At 39.0% G+C, this 24,623-nt stretch overlaps 2 protein-coding genes across 2 annotated transcripts; both read right to left on the bottom strand.

The window, feature by feature from the left end:
- Positions 1 to 4,503: 4,503 nt before the first annotated feature.
- Positions 4,504 to 16,145, bottom strand: LOC145913674 (uncharacterized). The gene is made up of 27 exons (XM_083001414.1): positions 16,139 to 16,145; positions 15,061 to 15,329; positions 14,608 to 14,706; positions 14,415 to 14,504; positions 13,492 to 13,669; positions 12,971 to 13,224; positions 12,684 to 12,855; positions 12,360 to 12,619; positions 11,910 to 12,111; positions 11,600 to 11,844; positions 10,907 to 10,996; positions 10,645 to 10,789; positions 10,370 to 10,514; positions 10,127 to 10,314; positions 9,617 to 9,848; positions 9,225 to 9,376; positions 8,636 to 8,664; positions 8,428 to 8,570; positions 8,130 to 8,369; positions 7,678 to 7,836; positions 6,687 to 6,799; positions 6,455 to 6,600; positions 6,174 to 6,366; positions 5,968 to 6,097; positions 5,684 to 5,805; positions 4,993 to 5,170; positions 4,504 to 4,934 (listed from the first exon to the last, which is right to left on the bottom strand). The coding sequence occupies exons 2-27, from the start codon at positions 15,276 to 15,278 to the stop codon at positions 4,657 to 4,659; spliced, it is 4,401 nt and encodes a 1,466-aa protein (XP_082857540.1). The 5' UTR covers positions 15,279 to 15,329; positions 16,139 to 16,145; the 3' UTR covers positions 4,504 to 4,656.
- A 1,982-nt stretch (positions 16,146 to 18,127) lies between these two features.
- On the bottom strand, positions 18,128 to 24,010 carry LOC145913913 (uncharacterized). Its single transcript, XM_083001683.1, has one exon. It carries the CDS (start codon positions 24,008 to 24,010, stop codon positions 18,128 to 18,130), a length of 5,883 nt encoding a protein of 1,960 aa, XP_082857809.1.
- Between the last annotated feature and the right edge of the window lie 613 nt (positions 24,011 to 24,623).

Below are 24,623 nucleotides of genomic sequence, written 5' to 3'. Positions count from 1 at the left end.
CTACATTTTTATTTTGTACGATTCCACTGTTGCAAAGCACTGCTGTTTGTAGTAATTATTCACTGCGCAGATGAAAAATACACAAAAGAACTCATGTCACAGTTCAACTACAAGTAGTGGTCCTTATACCATTTAGCAAACTTTAGTCCTTCCATGTTGTTATTAGTTTATAATTTAATTTAAGTTAAAACTCGGTCTGTACTCGGTACATGTTGTTGTAAGTTGTCACAGATAATTTCGAATGACTTGGCCTAAGATTACGCAGCAACCATACGTTCAGTTGCTTGTGGTTAGTTATTTAACACATTTCGGGTTAGTCACCGTTGTAACTGTAACGGGAAGTACTTCGTCATAATTGTGTGTTGCGTTTTAAGGCAACAACGGGAATCCACATAAGCAGGTGTGGAGGCGAGTAACTGTTTTGTAAATAGAGTTTAAAAAGGAAAATTGGAATTGGTCCCAATTTAAAGTTGAAACGTGTTGGCCAGAAATAAAGATGTCATTATACACGAAATGTTTTAGAGATAAAGAAGCTGTCATTACAAATGTAAGTGATGAATTCAAGAACTTTCTCAATTCCCCCTTACAGTTTATTCCGACAGTTTCGAAATCAATTCCTAAATTGTGATTTTAAAGATTTTCTGACCACACCTATTCAAAAAGAATATTAAAGACACATACAGACGCATTACACAGGGCTCAATATTACACCGGCCGAAATGTGGAGAAATAAGATAGTAAAGGTGCCTGTAACGTAATTTTACGTTACATATAATCGTTGCATTTATGGAAGTAGGTTGCATGGCCAGTATGTCATTGTTCGGAATTTCTCATCATTGGTTTGGGTAAGTAGGTCGTCTTGCCAGGCGTGTTCATTTCAAACTGTAGCGTTAGCAATGGTTGTGTATTCACGTGATTTGTGTCCTATGTGTCCTTTCCAACTTTTCCAACATGTGTAGTTTTCAAGCAACTGTTGCGTTGTCAAGTGATTTCAATGGCTAGTTTGAAGTGTTTGGTTTGGTAGTTTAGAGTCTTTAAGTTTTTCTGTGTGACTGTCCTGTATCGTCTTTCAAACGAACTGTCTTTGTTAAACTGTCCGCTGACCGTTGGTCTTTTGTATTCTCGCTTCATATAATGGGTGTGCGTAGTTTGCAGTGATTTAGTAGTTACTATTTTGTGATTCGGTTTTGTTCAATTCTGTCTGGACGTTTGGGCGTAAATTCACTCAGTTTGGCGTTGGTATAATTGCGCATGTTAATTTCGTATCCAAAATTGTTCATGGTAAATAAATACTGATGTAGTGTTTGCATCGAGAGTTAATTAAGTCAGGTTAGGAAAACACAACAATTAGAATTCACGTGCGATCTAATGTCAAATGCGCTAATCAAATAGGATTTCCATCGATCATAAATAATATTGTTAAGATCCGATTCGAGACTTATATTTGACATTATAGGTCGCAACAGTGCCTTTTACGTCAAAAAACGTTGACAACAAACATCACTGTGGTGGCAGGAAATAATTATTTCGTACTGAGGAGCTTATTGTCCGTAACAGTAAGTAAGAGTGCGATAAGAAAACTGAAAGAAAAAACAAAAACTAACATTTACAGAAACAGCTGTTTGCTATACGATTGCTGTTTTGAAGTGACGATAGTAGTACTGTCATTACAAACTTTAGTGCAGTTATGTTTCATAAGCTATGCAGTTTTATGCTCAAAAGAGCCATAATAGCCAATGAGAAGTCAATGAGAGCTGTCTATTATGGCTCTTTTGCGCATATAATGTGATTTGGGTGAAAGCCGAGCCGATAGCGCTATTGGATCCCAAACAGTTGTTTGGCCACAGTGCGCTCTAAAAACATGTTGAAACAGTGTGTACACCTGTCTATGCAGTTTTGTTTGAGTAATTCAAATTAAGCTCAAAATTTATTTTTTATTCGGATTTTGAGCGGTTGAGCTTAGAAATGTTTGATGTGACTTTAATAGTAAGATTAATACTTTTGGCGTCTTTCGCTTTGCTTTGTGATGGACACAATATAGAAACCAGTAACCACACACGAGTGAAGCCACCTTTTATAAACAAACAATTCGGGGCTTCCGTACAATTAGGTAAACTAACTTTATTAAAACAACTCAGCAGGAATAGTATAAAAAACAGGTTGCAGTACAAAATACGATATTATTATTGATGGATCACAAGGTTTACTGGCTTCACAGCCAAGGCATTACAGTGTAGCTGGACCGGCCAGATTTTTTATGGAACAATGCAAAATTACACTAATAACAATAGAATTTGGGAGGCTTCGGACGCCGCTTCGAGCATCGGAGTAAACTCTCCCCTCGTGACAACTCCTGCGCCGCAGGTGTACGCAAACTGTCAGGACTAACGATAGTCTCAGGGGTGACAGTGTCGCGCGTATCGGCACGACCGGACACTTCATCATCGGATACATCGCGTGATGTTGGGTGATCTGCTGGTTTATCTCCTGGCTCGTCATCTTGTGATGATGCGTATCGGGGTCGAAGTTGGTTAATATGTCGTCTCCATATCGGGTCTCAGGGAATAACTTTATCGCGAACATTTCGACTTCCGCAACGTTTTACGACCAGTGCGGGAACCCATGTTGGGTTTTGGTCACGCCGTGGTCCGTAATACAGTGCATAGCAAGGATCACCGACGTTGTAGTGGAAACATCGTGTTTAACTCCTTGCAACTGCTTTTTCAGGACATCATGCACTGGAGAAGGCATCATGGTGTCAATTTTTGTTCGTATTTGCCTTCCGTTTAAAAGTTCGCTTGGAGAGTATCCGCTACTGTTTGGTATACGGCGGTATTGCATGAGAAAAGTTCTCAATGCGTTCATGGGCGGCTCAGAAGACTTTCGTAAAGCCTTCTAGAAAGTTTGCACCAAGCGCTCCGCTGCCCCATTGGTCGCAGGATGATAAGGTGCGCCTGCAAGGTGAATAATCCCTCCTTCTTTGCAGTAGTTTCGGAACTCCTCCAATGTAAACGATGGTGCATTGTCGGAAACTATTGAGTGTGGATATCCAAAATGAAGATCCGAGACAAAGGCAATAAAATAGTGTGGTGAAAGTAAGTGAAGTGCGAGACTTAAAAGCAATGTACTTGGGTAAAACAATATGTTAAATGAAGTGGTACCAACGAAAGAAAACAGTGAAATTACAAGGTGCCAGAAAGAAAGGTGAAAACAATGAAATACAAACAATAACAATAACTAACAAAACTGTAAGGTGACGTGGAGGAAACTAAATTCGTTACACTCCCCCAACCCAAGAGTTATCCTACTCCTGTTGGACATTGGTCTACACGTGTGTCTCCGACGAGAATCGAACTGGCCGGCGTCGGGTCCGTGTGGATCTTTTGCATCCGCCCGAATTTTTCGGTGAACTCGATACCTCTCCATTGTCCACTCGAGTTGCATTTGGCCTACATACATACACCAACGTGGGTTGTTGATGTTCAGCCTGCGGAAGTTCCGCCGTTTGCCCAGTGGGCATTGGGAATGTATCTGTGGTCGGTTTAAGCCGATTGAAATGAACAGTCTGTTGTTTACCAGTCCCATCTTCAATGACATAAGTTAGGGTAGCAAAGGATTGGAGCTGTCGTAAGGTACCGTTTCAACTGAGCAAAGGCCTCCTGGCATTGGTCGTCCCACTGGAACCGCTTTCCTTTTTCTGCATAGTCACGAATAAATTTGCGATAGTAAGATGTTAGGCCTAAAAATTGCCGGATCTCCTTCACATTTTTTTCTAGCATCATTTCAAAGTTTTTGGAAATAGCCAAATGTTGATCTTCAGATGTATGTGTTTTTAATGTTTTTTTTCCAATTCGCAGTATGTTTTAACCACTTTTCTTTGTTTTCTGTCCTCTGCCACAATAATAGGACGTCACAAAGCAACCAGTAATAGATAGGGGCCAATTTTACGGGTTATTGACCACATATGCAAGTTTTAGTGGGGTTTTGAATCAGGCATTTATCTGGTGCTGTGGAAAATTGGACTAAACAGGCAACTAAAACTTCAGGGGCTTTGTTTGCAGAAAAATGAATCGTTTAATGGACTATAGTTGTTTGTGTTTTTGTGAAAGAGCTAACCTTCGTGCACGCATTCTAGTGGTCGCCGGAAAGGTGCATTTTTGACCCCTGGGGGCATTTAATTCCTTCCAAAAAATGTAATTGGATTTTGCTGAAAATAAATCATTTAGGTATCCCATCTATTATGGTTCAGTGCTAAGTCCATCTCTCCCCTACACGATAGCATCAAAGTTAGTTGCTGAATAATTGTCTAACAACTTTTATATGCTAAAAATATTAATTAAAAAAATCTGCCACTTAATAGTTCATGTATCGAAATATATCATGTCATTAAAAACAAATACAGAAACTAAATCATTACATCTATTTCATTTGTTTTTAAAAAGTGCAAAATGAGATTAAAATGAGCAAATAATAATGATACAAAACAGTTATTGAATGAGGAAACACAGAAAAAAACAATAGCATAAAAAGTGATACTGTAGTATCAGTTGGGATATGCAGATGTCATGAATGTTTACTGGACACATAAACATAGCAGAAGGCAGAACATTATTGTAATTAAAGTTTAGGGAATAGATGTAACTTTGATTGCACAAACTAGAAAAAAGTGATCAGATATGTTGGGTAAGCACTGTCATCATTAAATACAACAAAAATATATGGATCTTTTTCAACATTCACAACACAGTCATACAGTCTGTGGGTATCTTGGGTACCAGGCTTTGTAGGTGGTTCAACATAAGAATTAAGACCAAGACAGTAATCTCCAGTGAGTACTTGAGCAAGAAACATGTGCTTTACTCCACTTTGATCGCAATAATCAACAGAATATTTGGAATTCTTTGCAAAGTAAACTCCTTCCCCATAAACCGTAGCTATCAACAAATTTAGTTAAAGTATAATTCTGAACAGCAAAATGAAATGTATTCCTACCATTTTGGCCGCCAAAACTGCGATTAAAACCTTGATGACATATTTTCTGTGCAGCTGTTGATGAGGTTCCATGAAAGAGGTCTCTTTCCACAGGATTTTGGGAAAGCATGTGTTGCTGTATGTCTTTCTTGTGAATCATATATTTTTTATACAAAGCTGGAATTTGAATTCTTTCAATCTAATCAACCAAAATCATATATGACTGATAATAGTGTTTATGTTGATCTATACAACAAACTGAAATTGATAACCTTTCGATCACCGCCCTTTCAGTAGTATATTACTTTCAATGTAATAATAGTGTACACTTTTGTTAAAAACAGGATCAGCCTGGCAAAAATACAGGAATATATATTTTACCATTGTCAGTTCGTCCAAAGTCAGTTAGAAAACATTTCAGACCTGTCACAAGAGTACGGTTGACAAGTTGGTGACACAACACCATATTGTGACACATATAAGCCACTTGCCCTCGCATATGTATAAATTATTTAAATTTGGTTGTTCGACAAAAGTTGAATAAAAGCAATCAGCTTTGTTGGGATTATATTGCTAAACTGACCATGCCCATAGGGTATGACTTCCTGAATTTTACCATGTTCATCCTGTTTTTACCAGAAATGTAGTAAACACATCCACAAGTTTGAGTATATCAAAAATAACATTTCAGTTGTGGTAATAATGCAGTCACCTTGTCTATACATGTACTTGCTTTGAATAACTGGACAATTTTATGATATTCATATGAACTTGCAGGTACTATAACTTTTTGGATATTATTTCCTTCCATATGTTCCCAGTTTGGTGGTAAGTCTGTGAAACAAACAAAAATTGGTGCCCTGCACATGTAAAGATGGGATGTATAGTCAAACCTGGTATAGCAACACTAGGATGTTAAGATTATCAGTAATTTACTTAAAATTTGTCAAACCGATGTTTGCATACAACAGCCCACTATATAAGTAAATATTCCACCTTGCCAGTCATTGTTGCTGCGAAAAATATTTCCCTGCAGTCCATGATAGAGAAATTTTCTAGAAGCCATGTTAATCTTTATTTCAGAACCATAAAGAGTCAGAGTCAGTGTACATTCTTTTTCCTTTCTCTGCAAATATATTTGAACAAATTGCTTGTAGCTTCTAATTACTAGTACAGCAATAATGTTTTGGTAGCATCAGTACCTCATGGGCATCTTCAAGCAACCTTCCAACTCTTGCTGGTAAGTTGAGGTTTTTACCTGAAACAGACCACTTCCAAGTACAGGTTTTTTGATACAGAAATGTTGATTTTTCAAATTTAAAAATTAAGTTCTTGATAAATTCCTCCATTTTGTGGACATTCTCTGTCAAACCATACAGTGTGACCTCACATGGGCTGTATAAAAAGGAAATGTGTTCATGCATCAAATATATTTGTCAGGTGTTTGACAATAATGAAAAAGAACATATTTAACTGAATTTACTTTTGTTGGTAAATCATAACACCGTATATCATGGCAGACTGATATATGTCAATCCATTCATGTGCTGTGAATTCCTTAAACTTGTTGTTTGGTAAAGGTTTAAGAGAAATTGTTTGTTTAATATGCTTCTCAAGTAAGTTCTGAACCTAGAAAGTAACCATTATTTGAAATGATACATAATTTTATTATGTGTAATTTATTTTACTTTAACTTATCAAAATTAAATAAATACCTCATACAGATCAGAGTTATTTGTGCAGTAAACTGACAACACTTTTGGTTCTAAAACCTGCTGCAAACTTTCAAAAGTGTTTTGCATCTTTTGGGTATCAATGAGCTGAAATGCTGGGTAAAAAAAAGACCATGGATGCCAAAAAACATACAAAACACAATAAATTGTTCAAATTTGCTTTAGGATTGCAATATTTTAAATTTGTGACATGGTTTTTTTTATGACCAAGATAATGTTTGATAATACTTAAAACACTTTTTTATTTGAAAATATTCATAAGACAAGTGTACACTCAAAGTTTGGTAATTTGTTTGGCAGCAATTAAAAAGTGTATCAATGAACAAGATCTTAATGTATGTCAAATGACTATAACAAGATCCTAATGTATGTCAAATCATATAAAAGAATAAAATCAGGTTTTTATTTCTAAGATTTGTCCTTATTGTGAAAGTCAATACAAACTTTCTTATTTTTTGGCATTTTTAAGCATTTTTTTTTCAAACTTTCTCATTTTCAACATGTTTTGGCTCAAGAAAAATTAAATGCTGAAAACCAGCTGAAAAGGCTTCCGGAAGAACCCAACTTCCAAGCTGGACTCTGTATTAAAGGCAGTGGTACCCAACCTTTTTGTAGTCACGAAACATCCTTATAAAATCACTAAATCTTCTCCACATGAAAAATATACCTATAGATCTGGTGAGAAACTAAGTTGTACAAACAAAATATAGGTTGTGACATAGCAAGTCAAACAGGTTAGAGGTTTCAAAAAACAAAAATTAATAAACAAAAGAAAACAGAATATAAATGAAAATGCTGTCCTTGCTCATTCACAGACCCCTTGGAAACATATCACATTGGCTGTGAGGAACATGAACCCATGTTGGAAATATATGCAATACCATAACTGTTTTACCAATTACATCCCAAAGCAAATATTTTCTATACCCAGGTGCTTTTGTTTTGTAAAATATGGGAATGTTAATGCACTTACCTTTAGCTTCAAATAGTTTCTTTTTAAAATTGCTGACCACTGCACCTTCAAAGACAACAATCTTTATGGTTTTTACCATGACAGGGTTGGTGTCGGCAAACAAATCAATTGCTTTGGAAAATGCCTCACCCACATCATTTATATCTAAACCAATTGCACCTGAAATTTAAAGAATAAAATGTAAACATTGTGCAGCAAACAAGGCATTAATTAATATTTTTCTTATAATCATTGACTATGGTCAGTTTAAACAAAGCACAGCTTTGTAGTCTGTAACGATTTTCTGTATTTAAATTAGTTATTATGTATTCAGAAAGTTTCTGCCAAAATAATGCAAATGCATTAACTTTTCTTTTCTGCTGTTCAGCTTTTAAATCCTGTCAAACGCAAAATAAATTTTAAAATGTTAATAAATTTATTTAAGTTACTTTGTTTCAATTTATATATTTTACCTGCACCAATTGTTGGAATTGCTACTGATGAAGCTTTTAAGAGCTCCGCATATTCCAGTGCCTTTTTTATTCTTTCTGCCAGAGGTTCAATGGAGTGTGGTGTGACTACATGTACCACAAATTTAGAAGGTAATCTCCAATGGGTCACTCGCACCACATTTGATTTTAACACTGGTGCATTGTCACATTGATGCTGGATCTGTGGCCCAGCTGTTTTAAAGATAGCCTGAGAAACAGTTCCTAGAAAATAACCGTGGTGTTCACAATCCATAGTAGTATTGTTTAATTGAAATTTTACCCCAATCAAGGTTAAAATCTTTGTTACATCCATTAATTATTACATCAGAGTTGTCTAATGTTATGTCACCCTGAGAAATTACAACTTTAATTTTTCCATAGAAGCATTCATCTTCTGGGATGACCACACTTGAGGTTTGAAATCTAAATAATTCAATGCAACAAAAATTACAAACATAATGTTTAAACCTACAATATTTTTAACTTACGTATGTGCGGTACAATCTTGCTGTGTTTTCTATAAATGCACAAAAACAAAATGAAACTAATGTCAAACTGGGGTAGCACAAAATGACTGGGTGGACTAACTTTTATATTTACAAGTTGACAGGCTATAATATGATGTCCCATGAATAGCAACTAATACAAAGCTTAGGAATTTAACTTACAGTTTTGTTAACTTATAACATTAAAAATGCAGTTTTTACTAAACTTAAACAAAATTAGTAGTGGGAATATCCATCATGGGGATGTGTGATAGAATTTGCAAGGGAAGAACAAATGGGGCAGGAAAAAACTGCCAGTAGGCTTATGGTTGGACAGAATGTTGGGGAACTAGATGTTTGGAGATGAAAATGACATGTTACAAACCTTTGTGAGTTTTCACAACGATTCGCCAATGCAATTATTTGTGCTTTGTTTGATTTTTTCTAAATTACTGTGCTTTATTCAGCAATTATGATGCTTTCTTTATTTTTTTGCAATTATTTTAATTCTCGGAAATAAACTGACTGACTGATTGACTTTGAGGCTGGGAACCTGCCCCTGTCTATTCATGGCTATGTGTCAAACCATTACCTTTGCAATAACTTTGCAGCATTTTTCTTCTTCAAGTTTTTTGATGAAGTTCAACCAGTGTTTAGTATTTAGATATGCAGAGATTCCTGGAGCAGATACTTTAAGTTCAAGTGGATGATAATTGGCAGCTACAGCCTCAAACATTTTTACAACTGGAATCAAATGCAAAGAATTAGGAAATGAGAATACATCAGTGAGTTTATTTCAAAGTTTACACAAACTAAACAAATGTATGCTGAAGTTTAAAAAACTTTTTTAAAAACGAAACACCTCGAACACTCCAGGCTAATTTTGAAAAAAGTGGACTTCTGTATCAATTTCTTTTTTACCTTCATGATGGTGTTGTTCTATTTTCTATTTACAAATAAACTTATGAGAAAATTTGACTCCACCTTGTTGCACATGTTTCTGTGGACCTTCAATCTTGCAGACAGTAGGTGTAAACCTTGTTGTTATTGACTTTGGCCATTCCAAGGAACATCGATTGATAAAAAACTTTGAAAGTTCTTCTTCACACTGAAATTCCCTTTTAGTGTGCTTATAATCACTGAGAAAAACTTTGATATTGCATACAAGCTTCTGAATATCCTCATCACATATTCCAACTACACTTATCTTTTCGTTCTGGAAGATAACACAGCTTTTTTAAATGGTTTTATCTTTAATTTTTAGTTAAGTTTTGATATAATTGTTATTTAAACATAATTTTAAAATAAAAACAGAAAGTATTTCAGACAAACTAAAACCCAAACAGTGGTTATACTTAACAATATTTACCATAATACTAGCTATTTAAAGGTTTAAAGATGTTGAAATTAACAGTAATATTTGAATGCATTGTAAACTTAACAGCTGTCCTAAAGCAATATAAACTTTCTTGCAAAATACAAATCTACTGTCACCTGAACAAAGACTTCAACACTTGTGTTAATTAGTTCTTTCCATTCTTTTAAATCAAATGTCTCATGTAACACATCCGCTGCTTCAATAATTTCATGCTTGACAAACTGGTCCAATATTCTAGAGGCAGTTTTAAATTCCTCAATGCCATTTGTAACCAGTTGAACATCTGTATTGTAAATCAGTAAACCTACAAACAATATACAGCTAATAAATAAATCCAAATATCAACATAATGTAAATACCATTTATGACATTTTTCAACAAATATTCATTGATTTGAGTCTGTAATTCACAGGCAACAGAATTGCTTTCACTGAAAATCTTCTTCAGAAATTGAATTTTATAATGGTCGCTGATTTTAGGAGTGTTTTTAATTAATTTTCCATGCTGTAAAAAAAATTTTCTTTCACATAAAGTCATAGGTTTTTCCTCAAACACACCTATTATAGATATTGGTTATAAAACAATCACACAAACATAACTAGTCAGCACTGCATTATGGAAACTAATTGCAAACCAAGTTGTGAAGTTCACATTGTATTTTCTCAACATCTTCTTTGGTTCCTTGAATTTCTATTCTCTGTTGTTCAACAGAGCAGTGAAAAGCATCGTTCCCATACTTTGCCTTGAGGTGTTTCTCAATTCCACAATGAATGTAAATCCTGATAAAATGTTTGTGCATATTAGTGAAGCATTTTTATCTTTTGCAATAAATCTCACATCTTTTCACAGTTTACAACATCTTGGTGCATACAGAAATGAGAGATACATGTACTTACAAAATATCCTCAGTGGAACAATTTTTCATTACTGTGGTAAGTTTTGATGATGTTGCTTGCCTTGCAGAAGGTGGATTTCTCAGCATTTTTCTGAAAATCATGTCAGGTAAAGTATTATTTTGTTGGACATTACACGTCATTGCATCATCACATCACAAAATCGTTACATGTCATAGCAATCATCACATCATAAAATATTAAAGCAAGAAGTGTTTCTTGCTATCACAAAACAAGGCAGGATTGTCCCACTGTGAAGACACTTATTTGATATGAGCTGTTGAATTTTTACCAATAGGTACACTGGCATTGCAGTCAGGGCATTTTAGCCTAGCTGAATAAGCCATTTTTTTGTGCAAGTTAAAGTAAGATCGAAAAAATCTCCCAGTGAGGTTTAAGGATCCTTATGTAAATGTGAGAGCAAGTTGCGCACCTACAGACTATTGTATCTTGACCACAATATACACCTCTAAACATTGAGCTTCTGTAGCTCTGTTGGTAGAGCGTTGGGCTTGGTTAGCCCAGGGTCGTGAGTTCAAACCTCACCGGGAGCTTGGTTTTTTTTTCTGCAATGCCAGTGATCATATATTGTAGCATTGTATGTTTTGTAATAATGCACATTTTTTAACTTTACCTTTGTTTAAAAATTACTCTATTTATCCATAAAACCTATTTGATTTTGGCAATATCACTAACATTGCTTTCTCAATGTCCAGTTTCTTCTGTTTGCATATATCCTTTTCACCTATAATGAAAACTTGATTTTGGTGAAAGCGTGCAAACACATTGCGAATTATGTCTCCTTGCTTGGTAAACAGAGTTGGATCATTTTTGTGGATTCTATGCAATAGATTAGATCTTTGTTCCATTTTAATGAAGTCATATTGATTAAAGAATGTTCCCACATATGAATAGCAGTCACTAAATACACCTCTGTATTTCTGAAACATGTATTTTCAAGAATCAGACTGCAATATTATACACAGTTTCCATTAACACCAAATACCACGTGCAACTCAACAACAATTTTTCCAGCTCTAGGGTCAACAAGCACATTTCCCAACTCCTGCAATGTAACACTGACTGCTTGGAGATTTGACTTAACAACAAATCTGAGAATTTCAGTTTCCCTTCCATTGCATTTGTATACAAACATATTTGGAGATTTTTCACATTGTGATAAATTCCAGATCTCAGCAATTTGATAACTGAAAAATATTCACACCAATTTAGGGATTTTCATAAGACAGTGGTCAATGAAAATTAATTAATATAGTATATAAAAACATACAAGAAAAAAAAATATAAAAGAATATTATTCACAAACTAAAAAATAATTATTTTTATGTTTACTACCCATTATGAAAGTATGTTAAAATCTCCTTGATGGCTTCACAACCATGCTTCTTAAAAAGAAAAAAGACTATATGTGCCTTTAAAATTATGAATTTTTTACCGCATCTTTAGCTCATGAATCTTGTTGTTAATACGATCCTTTGTTCGTTGCATTGCACTATTTTCCCCCATAAGTAAAACAGCAGCATCTTCCACTTTCACACGAACATTGACATTGCCAACGAGTATATTACTTTCACAGATAATTTGCTTTATCAAGACATCACCACAGTCAATTTTGCATTTAGAATAATTATTCAAAAAAATTTCCACTCGATTCTTACACTCATTTTCAAATAAAACCTTTTCTTGTTCAGTTATCTACGACAGAAATATGTTGAATAATAAGTGCTGTTTAATTTAGTTTTTAGTTTATATAAAATACCTGGTTTATGGAAAAAATTTTTACAAACAATTCTTCTGATTTCAGTTGTATTGATACCGTACTTATATCATGCATGTGTCTTTCCAGTTTTCGGGTATGTTGTTCACTTTCATGAACAAATTCACCTACATTTTGATCCATCATTTTTAAAAAGAAATGGTGATTTTGATACCTACAACAAAGAAAGCATCATTTTATACTTGTGTTACTTGAAGGATGAAGTTTCAGACTTCACTTCAGACAGAATTTGTTTCTACTTTGTTAAAATTAAAGAAACATAGACATACTTAGATACATGTTCGGAGATTTCTTCTACTTTTGATATAACTTCTTTTTTTAGGCCACAAACAACAACTTTGTTTTGGTCGTTGTACCACTTTATGGAAACCCACTCATTTTGCTCAGACTCAAAATATGAAGGTTCCATGGCAACAGCCTTTTTTAAATCATGATTGTTAAAGACTTTGTGTTCACTCAGGAAACGGTTTAAAGTACTGTTCAACTTCTTTTTGCAGTATTTTGGAAAGTCATCAACAGACTCCTTTAAAAAGTTGCAAATAAAATTTTATAGGCAAAAGTAAACAACAGTAATTTCCATAATGCAAGAGATACCCAAATAATTAAGATAAAGCATGGGTGATTCCACGCATGTTTTCACATTACATGGATGAGTTTACTTGAAATTAAATTATTTTCTACATATTGCAGTTAAGTCATGTTTATTGGCCAATAAACTGTAACTTTACATCTCAAAAATTACTTCAAATTTTATGAAATTTATAGTTAGGACATAATTATAGACAAGTACCTTTACTTTTTTTGTGTACCAGTAAACAAAAGAAGTTTCTTCTTTTCGAATGCATACTTTGGCAACTCGCAAGACATCATCCTGAAGTGCTTTGTAATGATTTTTTGATGTCAAAATAAATCTGGCTACAGCCTGGTCTGGTGCCTTTGCAACATATTCACAGTCTGATTCAGTAACACTAAAAAAAATGTTTGTCGTAATTGAAACAGAAATGATATAAACATGTACTAACACAGAAACAATACATTATGTAACAGATAATATCAATGCAATTAATATTTTGGTTTCAAGATTTTTATCCAGTTTAGGGTCTTTTTAAAACTACTTTTGACTGATCTTGATATTAATTTAATATTCAAAGAAATACTAAATTTAAAAAATCTTTCATTTCTGACTTGGTGATAAACTTGAATGGGTGAATATAATGTTCAATACCCCCTACATAAAACTGACAGTCCCTTGCAACTTTACCACTGTATACGCACTCTGAATGATGAGCTTGTATAGCTCAGTCAGTAGACCAATGCGCCCCATATGGAATTTGATTTACCTTAAATTACGTTATATATTTTACATAAATTTTAACATGACCTTTTTTTTTTTTGGTCACATGTGGAAATCGTGGAGAAATGATATTGGATAAAAACAGGTAGAGTCAGCACATAATGTTACTTGAGTCAAAACATAGAAGATAAGGACACCTGGGGGCTAAAACGGCTTAAAATGCCTAAAAATAAAGGTTCATTTTTACAGGTAGGGACAAATCCCAGAGACAAGGACATTGGAGCTTCCTAAGAGTTCACCTTTCAAAATAAGGATGGGCCTTGAAAATAAGGATGGTAAAGCTACCCAGCTTATGATTAACACACATCATATCATACTGAAAGTAATAAATAAATATGAAAGATGAGCAAAACCATCACCAATGCTTTGAGGTAATAATGTCTTTATCTGGCTCAATCTTTTCCTCTGATGTAACAGAATCCTCGGCTTCATCATTAATGGACAGATTTCTAAAAATAAGTATAATTTTCTGTGTGTCATTACTTTTATTTTAACAGTAATAAACTGCCAATCACTTGAAAATGAAGAGAATCACTTTGAAGTAATACTTACTGATTATCACTTGCAGGTTCATTAGAGACATGGGAGACTTGCTTTTGCTGAGTTGGAATAGTAGTAATAATTGGAGGTGGTTGGATTGAGGCTGGCTCACTATAAGCAAAGTCACTTAGTTGAAAAAAAGTTCCTAGTTTTTCCAAAAAAATATGTTTAATATGATCAGAATTAAATTATTTGTGTTTACTCAAGATATTTATCAAGTTCCTATTCAGTATTTTTGAAGATAATTGCAAGTAAGTTACTTTAGTTCTGATCCAGTTTCTGGCTTTTAGGACAAAGTACAATTCCAGGTGATGCCATAGTGGTCACCAAGATTGTCAGTCATAAGTTACATACTAAGAACTAACAAGCCAAGCAAAAATCCAATCGAGCCATAATTATTATATCTGAATAGCATAGGAGAAACATGCAATATATTACATTAAAATTTGTTTGTAGATGTCTTACCTAGTTAAAGATAATGGTTGCTTTTGGTCAGGTTGAGACTGACTTAACTTGCGCAAAAAAATTACGGCTTTATAAACATCATCCTGGGGACCTGTGATTCTCACTTTATTAAATTCTAAGTTCTTCATTGTGTCTACGTTAATCAATTGTGCAAGAACGCTGTCCAGAGAATAAATGTTGGGTTGCACAACCTCTTCGAATGACATGAACCCCATCATAAATTCATCCACCACCCTCTTGCAACTGGACAGTGATTCTTCTGAGTTAGCCTAAAGATACTTAATTTTAGAATTTTATGTAATTTCTTAATAGTGTAAAAAAAAGCGCCAAATCCGATGGGAGGGGGGGGGGGGTGCAGGTCAGGGGGCGACAAGGTTTTTCAAAAAAGTTTGAGTAGGCCAAAATGCCGGTCTTTCGGAAACCGCACGCCTTAACACGACGTTAGAAGATTTATCTGCACAATCTCAAACCCACTGTCAAGCATTGTTACAACACGTAACAATCAATCCATGCAGGGCCTAAATACAAAGTGTTTCTGGGTCTAGCGAAAAAAACGGGCGGTTGGTTGGAAACGATTATTGCGCATAAAGTGAATCGCTCATTTTTTACACGACCGCACACAACAAATGTTGACTTAGTTTTCGGTAAGTTCGCTTGGATAGTTGAATTCGTTTTGTTGCAAAGCCAGCTTCACACACAGCATATTATGCCAATTGCTGGCCCGCTATTTGTCCGTTTCGTCATAGGCATACACCGATCTCGTGTGTTCATCGGTAACGCCGCCGTTTCGGCTAGTATGCAACTTTTTTAAAAATGAAATTTTTGCTAATAACATATTAGACGTCACAATACAGCCGTACCCCTGGAAATATGAAACTAGATGCCTATCAATTAATTTAAAGGATCGAAAGGTCGGAGTGAATTTAAACTTTTAAATGTAGTCCATGTCTGTGTCATTGCATTTCAATTTAACTCATATAAATCCGTGCAAACAAGAACGCTTCATGAAAGTAAACAACAGATTAGGAACAAAACTATGTAGATAGCTACGTTTTAATTATTTTATCCTATTCCTCACTTGTAGAATGATTTTCCCTTCTGTCTCCAGGATTTCTTGAACACTGCCAAGGTCACCAAGTTTTGGGCTCAGGCTTTTAAATACGTCAGGTCTTTTCTTGATGTAACCAAGAACATGTTTGTCGTACACAACTTGGTGTGTACTTTGTTTTCCACCCATTGTGCTTGACCATAACCGTGCTACTTACGAATAAAGGTCTATCAATAGACAGATACATTCGTTTACCTTTAAATATAGAAAGCTCGAATTTCTTACACAGCATTCCCTATAGCGGGAAACATGCGTGTTGCTACAAGCGTTTGCTGTCTCCGTGGGTTATTTACCGACAAACACAAGCCACTCGATAAATCTACGTTAAATATTAAGCAGAGAGAAGCAAGTTAAACAAAAAATTGCACGCGGGTTACTCGGCCATCTTACCAGGTAGTGGCATGTTTTTTTCACAAGTTATATTACATAGGCTTAATTTCTATCTCAGTGACAAACCATGTGTTGCGACTCCAGTCCCTTGATTTTGCACAAACGTTTTTCTGTCGTCGTGCGATTTTCTTTTGAAGTTGTTGCAGTCCTAATATCCTTTGCGGCTAATTTTTATTGTTTATTTTGCCGTACATGCGGCTTTAAAATACTGCAGTCACAACTGTGAAAGAGGTTCAAAAGAAAACATTACGTCATGTCATCGACAAGACTAAAACAGAACATGTGCGCGGTAGCACACGCAGTTAATCAGCAGTAGGGCTCATACGGATTAGGGCAAAGCTATTGACGTCGGCACACGCCCACAAACACAAAGGAATGAATATCTGCTGTCGAAGCAGTTTTCCTTCGCTTTTCGAAACTTAAGAAAAAACTGCCAACCAATCGCAATAAAATCACCTAGGTTTTCAGTGTCAGATACAAATTATATTGCTCGAATAATCAGCCCAACTGTATCGCCGTGGAAAGCGCAACCTCTTGTTGTCAAGGATAAGGTTTCTGGGAAAAGAAGAATGTGTATTGACTATTTCCAGACTATAAATAAACACTCTGAGTTATATGCATATCCGTTATCCCGGCTTGATGACATTGTTAACAGCCTTTCGAAATACACTTGGTTTTCCACGTTTGATCTCAAGTCTGCGTATCATCAAGTTTCAATTTGTAAGAAAGACAAACCGTGCACGCCGTTTGAACATGATGGAAAGTTTTACAGAATTCCCTTTGGAAATCCCTGCTTTTTAACAAGTTATGGACACTCTTGTTCAAGACTGTCATCTAAAAGAGACGTATCCATACTTGGTTAACGCGACTGTGACTGTGATTTCAAAGGAAGAACATGATAGCAACGTAAAAACCTTTTTGAGTGCCAACTTTACACTAAATGAGGTGTTACGCTGCCCTTGGCAGTGCGGGTGGGCGTGACTCCTGCGCCCGGACAGTGTAACAGGGGGTTTTCTACAATAGTCGTAACGCGCAACCCTCTTCCAAGAAAACTAACAAATCCGCTTTATTCTGACGGAGCTGCGGTTTCTACATAAACAGTTGTAGAATTAGCGACCAAAAACAAACACACAGAAATAAGCAAATTCTGCTTACCGAATTATTATAGCACCAGAGTCACAAATTTCGGGAGGTTTCAGATCAACCAATCAGCGGAAAACAATGGCACTTAAATTATCTTTATGCAATAGGCTATTCAAATAGAAAATACATTTACAATAGGTCAGCAGCACTGGTAGACAATAACAAGTCAACAGCAGTGGCAGGCAGCAGTGTTCCACTAAGACAAATGTTCGTGTGACGCAACAACGGCACATTGAGATGACGTCAAACAATCACAACATAGAAAACACACACACAGCATACTAGTGGCGATGTAACACTCCCCCCCAAAATGTGGGAATAACATGAAACATTTTTACAAACACATCGCCAATATCGTGCGCACCGCGGCAAAAAATCAGTGTACGAAGGTATCTTCAGAAGACCGAGCAGTTACCCGGAGTTCATCTAGCAAACCGAGCTGACATCGCTCGGAAAGGTTGAGGAGGTCTCATCAGAATCAACGATGCGACACAGTTTTGTGATAGGGCGCCGAAAGACACCGCTGCTCGTCCGAACGAGCACAATGCGAACTTTTCCATTTTCATCGGGGTACGTCTCAATGATTCGACCGATCGCCCATTTTGAACGGCACTCAGATTCGCACACAAGTAGGACGACATCATTTTTCTTAAAGTTGCGATGAGAATCATGCCACTTGGGACGAGCAGTGATAACCGGCAGGTATTCTCTCATGAACCTCTTCCAGAAATGGTCAGCGAGAAACTGCACCTGACGCCAACGCCGTCTTGTATAGCAATCCTTTTTCTCTGCAATCGTCGGAGGCAGGTTGGGCGATCCTCTCATCAGCAGGAGATGATTCGGGGTCAGCGGTTCTTCGTCCCTATGATCAAATGTCACCGGGACAAGGGGTCTTGAGTTGATTATGGATTCAGCTTCCACAAACAAGGTCTCCAAGACTTCATCAGACATCACCTGGGAACCAGCAAGCGAGGACATGATCCGACGAACAGAACGAATCATACGTTCCCAAACGCCACCCATGTGGCTTGCAGCAGGAGGGTTGAATGACCACGACGTCTGTTTCTGAAGCAGAAATTCAGAGATTTGAAGCTGGTTCCATGCTTGCAACGACTCTCTCAGTATTTTCTCGGCACCAACAAAATTTGTGCCATTGTCGCTGAAGATATGCTTTGGTGCTCCGCGTCTCCCAATGAAACGACGAAGGGCAGCTATAAACGAATCAGTAGACAGACTGTGGGCAACCTCCAGATGAACAGCACGGATTGTAAGGCAGGTGAATATGCAACCGTAACGTTTCACTTCGCTGCGACCCTGCTTCACCAGAAAAGGACCGAAATAGTCAATTCCGACATTGGAGAACGGAGGTTCAGCGATTCCCAAGCGAGCCGACGGCAGATCGGCCATCATCTGCCGACCCGGTTGAGCATTGCGGCGTCGACAAGACAGACATTTTCCAAGCACGCGCCGTACGGCAACACCGCCCTTGATGATCCAGTAGTCTTGTCGAACTGAAGTCCAGGTGTGTCCCATCCCGGAGTGTCCAACTCTTTCATGATGGGCCAGGATTAATAGGTCAGTCAAATGCGAAGAATGGGGCATGATTGCAGGATGTCTCGCGTTGAAACTTATCGGCGCTTTGTCTAAACGTCCACCAACACGGAGCACTTGATCAACCAGAACAGGGTTTAACTTGTACACAGAACGACTGCAGTCAGTCTTTTTCAGTCGAGAATTTCCACTTAATGCAGAGAGAAGTAAAGCAAAACTTTTCCGCTGCTCGTACTTGACAAGTTCCAACTCGGCGATCTTCAACTCAGACAAGCCAATGTCAGTTGACGGGACAACTGATAATTTCCTTCGATGTATCAAAAACATCTTAAATCTCATCCACCAGGCCACGGCTTTCTTTAATCGGTGTAGGCACGAGTAACGTTCAATGATTCGATCCATGGGGTGCTTCGGCTGATGTACGTTAACAGTACAGGAGGCTGCAGCCTTCCCCATCGGATTAAATTCCTCAGGAATATCGGCAGCATTTGGCGGTTGCGACGGCCAGTTAGTTTCTGGCTCCAGGAGAAACATTGGGCCTTTTAACCAGCGACTCGAATTGACAAGGGCATCAGCGGGTAGACCTCTTGAGGCATCATCTGCGGGATTTAATTTTGTAGGAACGTGTTTCCAATTCGTAATGTCGGTCAGTCGCTCAATCTCTGCCAGGCGATTGGCGACAAAAACTGGAAACCGTTTGGTTGCATTTCGAATGCTTAACAGAACAGCAGTGGAATCACTCCAGAAAACTGAACTTTCAATGGGCAAGTCTAGTTCCTTTCTCATGAGGCGATCCAACCTCGCAGCGAGCACAGCAGCGGTGAGCTCCAGTCGAGGGATCGTCTTCGTGTTCAACGGGGCAAGTCGGGATTTTCCAATCAGAAAAGAACACATCACTGTCCTGTGATCGTCTTCGATGCGAAGATATGACACGGCGCCATACGCATACTTAGATGCGTCAGCGAAATGATGCAGTTGATACTTCAATGGAGGTTTCAGTTCCGAAGACCTGAAGCAACGTGGAACGACAACATTGCTTAAGTGAGGCAACTCAGCAAGCCACCTCTTCCAGTTATCGGATATCAATTCCGGAATGCCGTCATCCCAATTCAGTTCCATTCTGCACAAGTCCTGCAGCAATAACTTGGCCCTTAGAATCACGGGAGATACGAAACCCAGAGGGTCGTAAAGTGAACTGACAGCTGAAAGGATTCCTCTACGCGTGTGCGGCCTGCTCGGCGGTTTGACTTTGAACCGAAATGCGTCCTCCGCAACAGACCAATGAACACCAAGGACTCTCTGTTGCGTAGCATCATCGAGGCAACGCGATTTCACAACCTTTGCTCGATCGTTTTCGGGAACCGACTCCAAAACGCGCTGTTCGTTAGAGAGCCACTTTGTCAAGCGAAATCCTCCTCTGGCTAGCAGGTCTTTCAAACGAAGACGAACAGCGATAGCAGTTTCTATATCCTTGACGGATGCGAGGCAGTCGTCCACATAAAAATTGCGCCGCAAAACGGATTCAACCTGTGGATCAAAGTTTTTACCGAATAAATCTGCGGTCTGCCTCAGACAGAAGGTGGCGCAACTCGGAGAGGACGTTGCACCAAATAAGTGCACTTTCATCCGGTGAGGCGTCGGTGTACAGGTCAGATCTCCACCGGGCCACCAGAGAAATCGAAGTGCATCGCGATCACGGGGTTCCACCCGAACCTGGTGGAACATTGCCTCGATGTCGGCAATCAAGGCAACCGGCTGACAGCGAAAACGGGTTAGCACGCCAACCAAACTGTTTACAAAATCAGGACCTTGCATCAGTGCGTCGTTCAGTGAGACGCTTCTGCTTCGGGCAGCACAATCAAAGACCACACGAAGCTTGTCAGGCTTGTGTGGGTTAAATACTGGGTGGTGAGGCAGGTACCAGATGCGATTGTCTGTCACGACCTTGTTGTCGGGAATTTCTTCGGCGTATCCTTTGGATATGTACGTTTGCACCGTGTCTACATATCCCTTTCGCAGAACATCGTTGTTAGACAATCGTCTTTTCAAACCGACCAGCCGCTTTTCCGCCATCTGGCGGCTGGGTGGCAACTTTTCGATTCCAGGTCTCCAGGGTAATGGGAGCTCAAAATGTCCATCTTGGTGCTTCACCGATGCCTTCATCATGTCATAAACAATTCGATCTTCCCTGGATGTGGGCATGTCGAATACTGATGTCCCGTCGCCAAAGTCGCTCTTCCACAAACACTCTATCTCCCGTTGGAACATGACTTGTGCAACCTTTAAAAAACGGACATGTGCTTGGCTCCTTGCAGACGAACCAAGTGCGGGACCAAAGAGTGACCAGCCAAGAGATGTCTTTACAGCACAAGGGGTCCCCTGCGGTCCAGAACGTGTACACTGTACGTGGAAGGCTGCGGGGTTATCGGCTCCGATCAGTATCGTCACAGTTCCCCCTTCCAGGCGACGCAGGGGCAACTCCTTGAGGTGATTGAACTCCGCAAGCTTCTTCGCATCAGGGATCCTATTCGGCGACACGGGAATTTTGTCGATGGACAGCACTTCCGGCAACAACAACGGCTCTCCGTCATCAAGCGGCATGACGGTGAAGGACACAGTGGAGCCTTGGTACACTCGCGATTGATCTGTCAGAGTGCTCAGACAAATCTTTCGATCCTTGGATTGCAGACCAAGTTTATCAATCAGACCTTGTTCGCAAAATGTAGACGTAGAACCTTGATCAAGAAAAGCGTACGTATTTACCTCGATGTCGTTGTGTCTGACCTTTACGGGAACGACGTTGAGGTAGACTCCGCAGTTGTCCGTTGTAGCTTCCATTATCGTTGCCGATTGTTCTACCGGCGGTGGCTTCGGGGCAGGGTTCTCTGTAATCTTGCCGGGTCGCCTCTTCTGAAAGGCGCCATGCAACTTTGTGTGGTGAAAAGTGCCAGTGCAACCTTCTACCGAGCATGGCTTGCGAATCGTGCATTTCCCGCAACGATGACCTGAAAAAAGGCATTTAAAACACAATCCATTTGTGACAACAAACCCGCGTCTATCCTGGGGAGACATTCCGTCGAATTTCGGGCACTTGGACAGGTCGTGAGGCTTGTTACAGCACGCACATGAAACGGGAGTAGGTGGGTTTTGACTTCGAGGCTGACTGGATGTCGACGACGAGACGTTGTACGCAGCAGCACGAGGACCCTTCTTTACCGAAACAGGGACGGGTTTTTCGTGCACGCTTTCGTAGACAGCCTCGACACCGAACAACGAGTTGGCGATGCGCGCTCGCTCTACGACAAAATTTGTAAAGGCGAGATATCCGGCTTGGGATCCAGTCTCGTCGAGCACTTGAACGGAACGTTCGATCCACTTCTCTTGAAGCCGGAACGGCAGTTTTCGAATTAGCTGTCTTAACGTATCCAAGGAGTTCAAGCTCGCGTACTCCTCAATATCTTCGAGTGAGCTGCGACACTTTTCTAAAAGGTCAGAAAATTCCATCAGGTCTTTTGGTCGACCTTGCTTGACTGGCGGAAATTGTTTGAGCCGACGTTCACATGCGTTGGCAATAATATGGGGTTGTCCGTAATCGTATTCAAGTCGGGAACGGGCTTTGGAGTATCCTGAGATCTTATCCTTGCTGTAGATCTCAAGTTTAGCAGCAATGAAGTCTTCGCAGAATTGCAACAAACAAACTAGCCGTGAATCTTGGGACTTCGTTCGGCTATGAACATGGGACTCAATAGCACGAACAAATGACCAGTAGTGCAACGGATCGCCATCAAACTTTCTGACCGCGGGCTGGGGCAAAACGATTCGCTGTTGTATGAAGTCCTCTTCTGGGACGTATCTACGCGACGGAGAGACAACATCCTGTATGTTCGACGGAAAGGGATCAGGACCTTGATATAACTTAGCAACGGGTGCGCTGACAGATTGCGGGAAAAACGGCTTCGTATCCACGCAAGTTGGGTGTGACCGTGGCACGACAGGGACAGCAGGTTGGTACGCATTTACCGGCGCAATATTTAACTCAGGTCGAAGCCCCCCGACAGAGGAACTTGTCACGGGAGGGTGTCTTGGGTCACACAGCAGGGGATCTCCAGCAATGGATTCTTCCTCCCACGCACGTACTTCAGCCTCGGCTATCTCAACCTCATCGTCGACCTGTTTTCTTCTTCGTTCAGCATCAAGTTCTGCTTTACGCCTTGCAAGGTCAGCATCAAGTTCTGCTCGACGCCTTGCAAGGTCAGCATCAAGTTCTGCTTGACGCCTTGCAAGTTCAGAATCTTCATTGACTTGACGCTGTGACACCCGAGCCAATTGAAGTTTAACACGAGCGGCTATTCTTTGACGGGTAATCGAGGAGGTGGAGGAAACAGAGCTATGTACGTCAACATGTGAACTCGACGATCGGCTTGATATAGTCTTCCGACGCCCAGTTGACTTCTTGGCGTTGGCAAACCACTCCGCAACACGAGAATCGAGTTCACGTTTTGCGCGCTGGCAATCCTGTCTTGCTAGAGCTAATTCTTCGCTGTTTTCAGCAAGCGGCGCATAGGCATCAATCAGGTCGGAAAAACACTTCTCCAACTGTGGCAGGTATTCTTTAACAAGCACAGCGTTGTCAATTTTCAGCATTAACTCTTCAACACGCAGACAAGATTGTTGCCATGCGTGCGCGCAGCTTGATACTAGCAAAACCGCCGGGTCCTCGACTGTGGAAGACGAAGACGGTGAAGCAGAATCACACATTTCAAATAGTAATAAATCCCAATGGTAATAAATCCAAACAGTTCGAAACGGACTGAGATTAAATCCAATAATTCAAAACGGGCTGAGAATAAATACAATAATTCAAAACGGGCTGAGAATAAATCCAAATAATTCGATGGCTGAGAATAAATCCAATAATTCGAAACGATGTTACGCTGCCCTTGGCAGTGCGGGTGGGCGTGACTCCTGCGCCCGGACAGTGTAACAGGGGGTTTTCTACAATAGTCGTAACGCGCAACCCTCTTCCAAGAAAACTAACAAATCCGCTTTATTCTGACGGAGCTGCGGTTTCTACATAAACAGTTGTAGAATTAGCGACCAAAAACAAACACACAGAAATAAGCAAATTCTGCTTACCGAATTATTATAGCACCAGAGTCACAAATTTCGGGAGGTTTCAGATCAACCAATCAGCGGAAAACAATGGCACTTAAATTATCTTTATGCAATAGGCTATTCAAATAGAAAATACATTTACAATAGGTCAGCAGCACTGGTAGACAATAACAAGTCAACAGCAGTGGCAGGCAGCAGTGTTCCACTAAGACAAATGTTCGTGTGACGCAACAACGGCACATTGAGATGACGTCAA

The sequence above is a fragment of the Ascidia mentula genome, chromosome 9 (assembly GCF_947561715.1).
Source record: "Ascidia mentula chromosome 9, kaAscMent1.1, whole genome shotgun sequence".
NCBI classification, from domain to species: Eukaryota; Metazoa; Chordata; class Ascidiacea; order Phlebobranchia; family Ascidiidae; genus Ascidia; species Ascidia mentula.
This window is presented reverse-complemented; position numbering and strand designations above follow the sequence as displayed.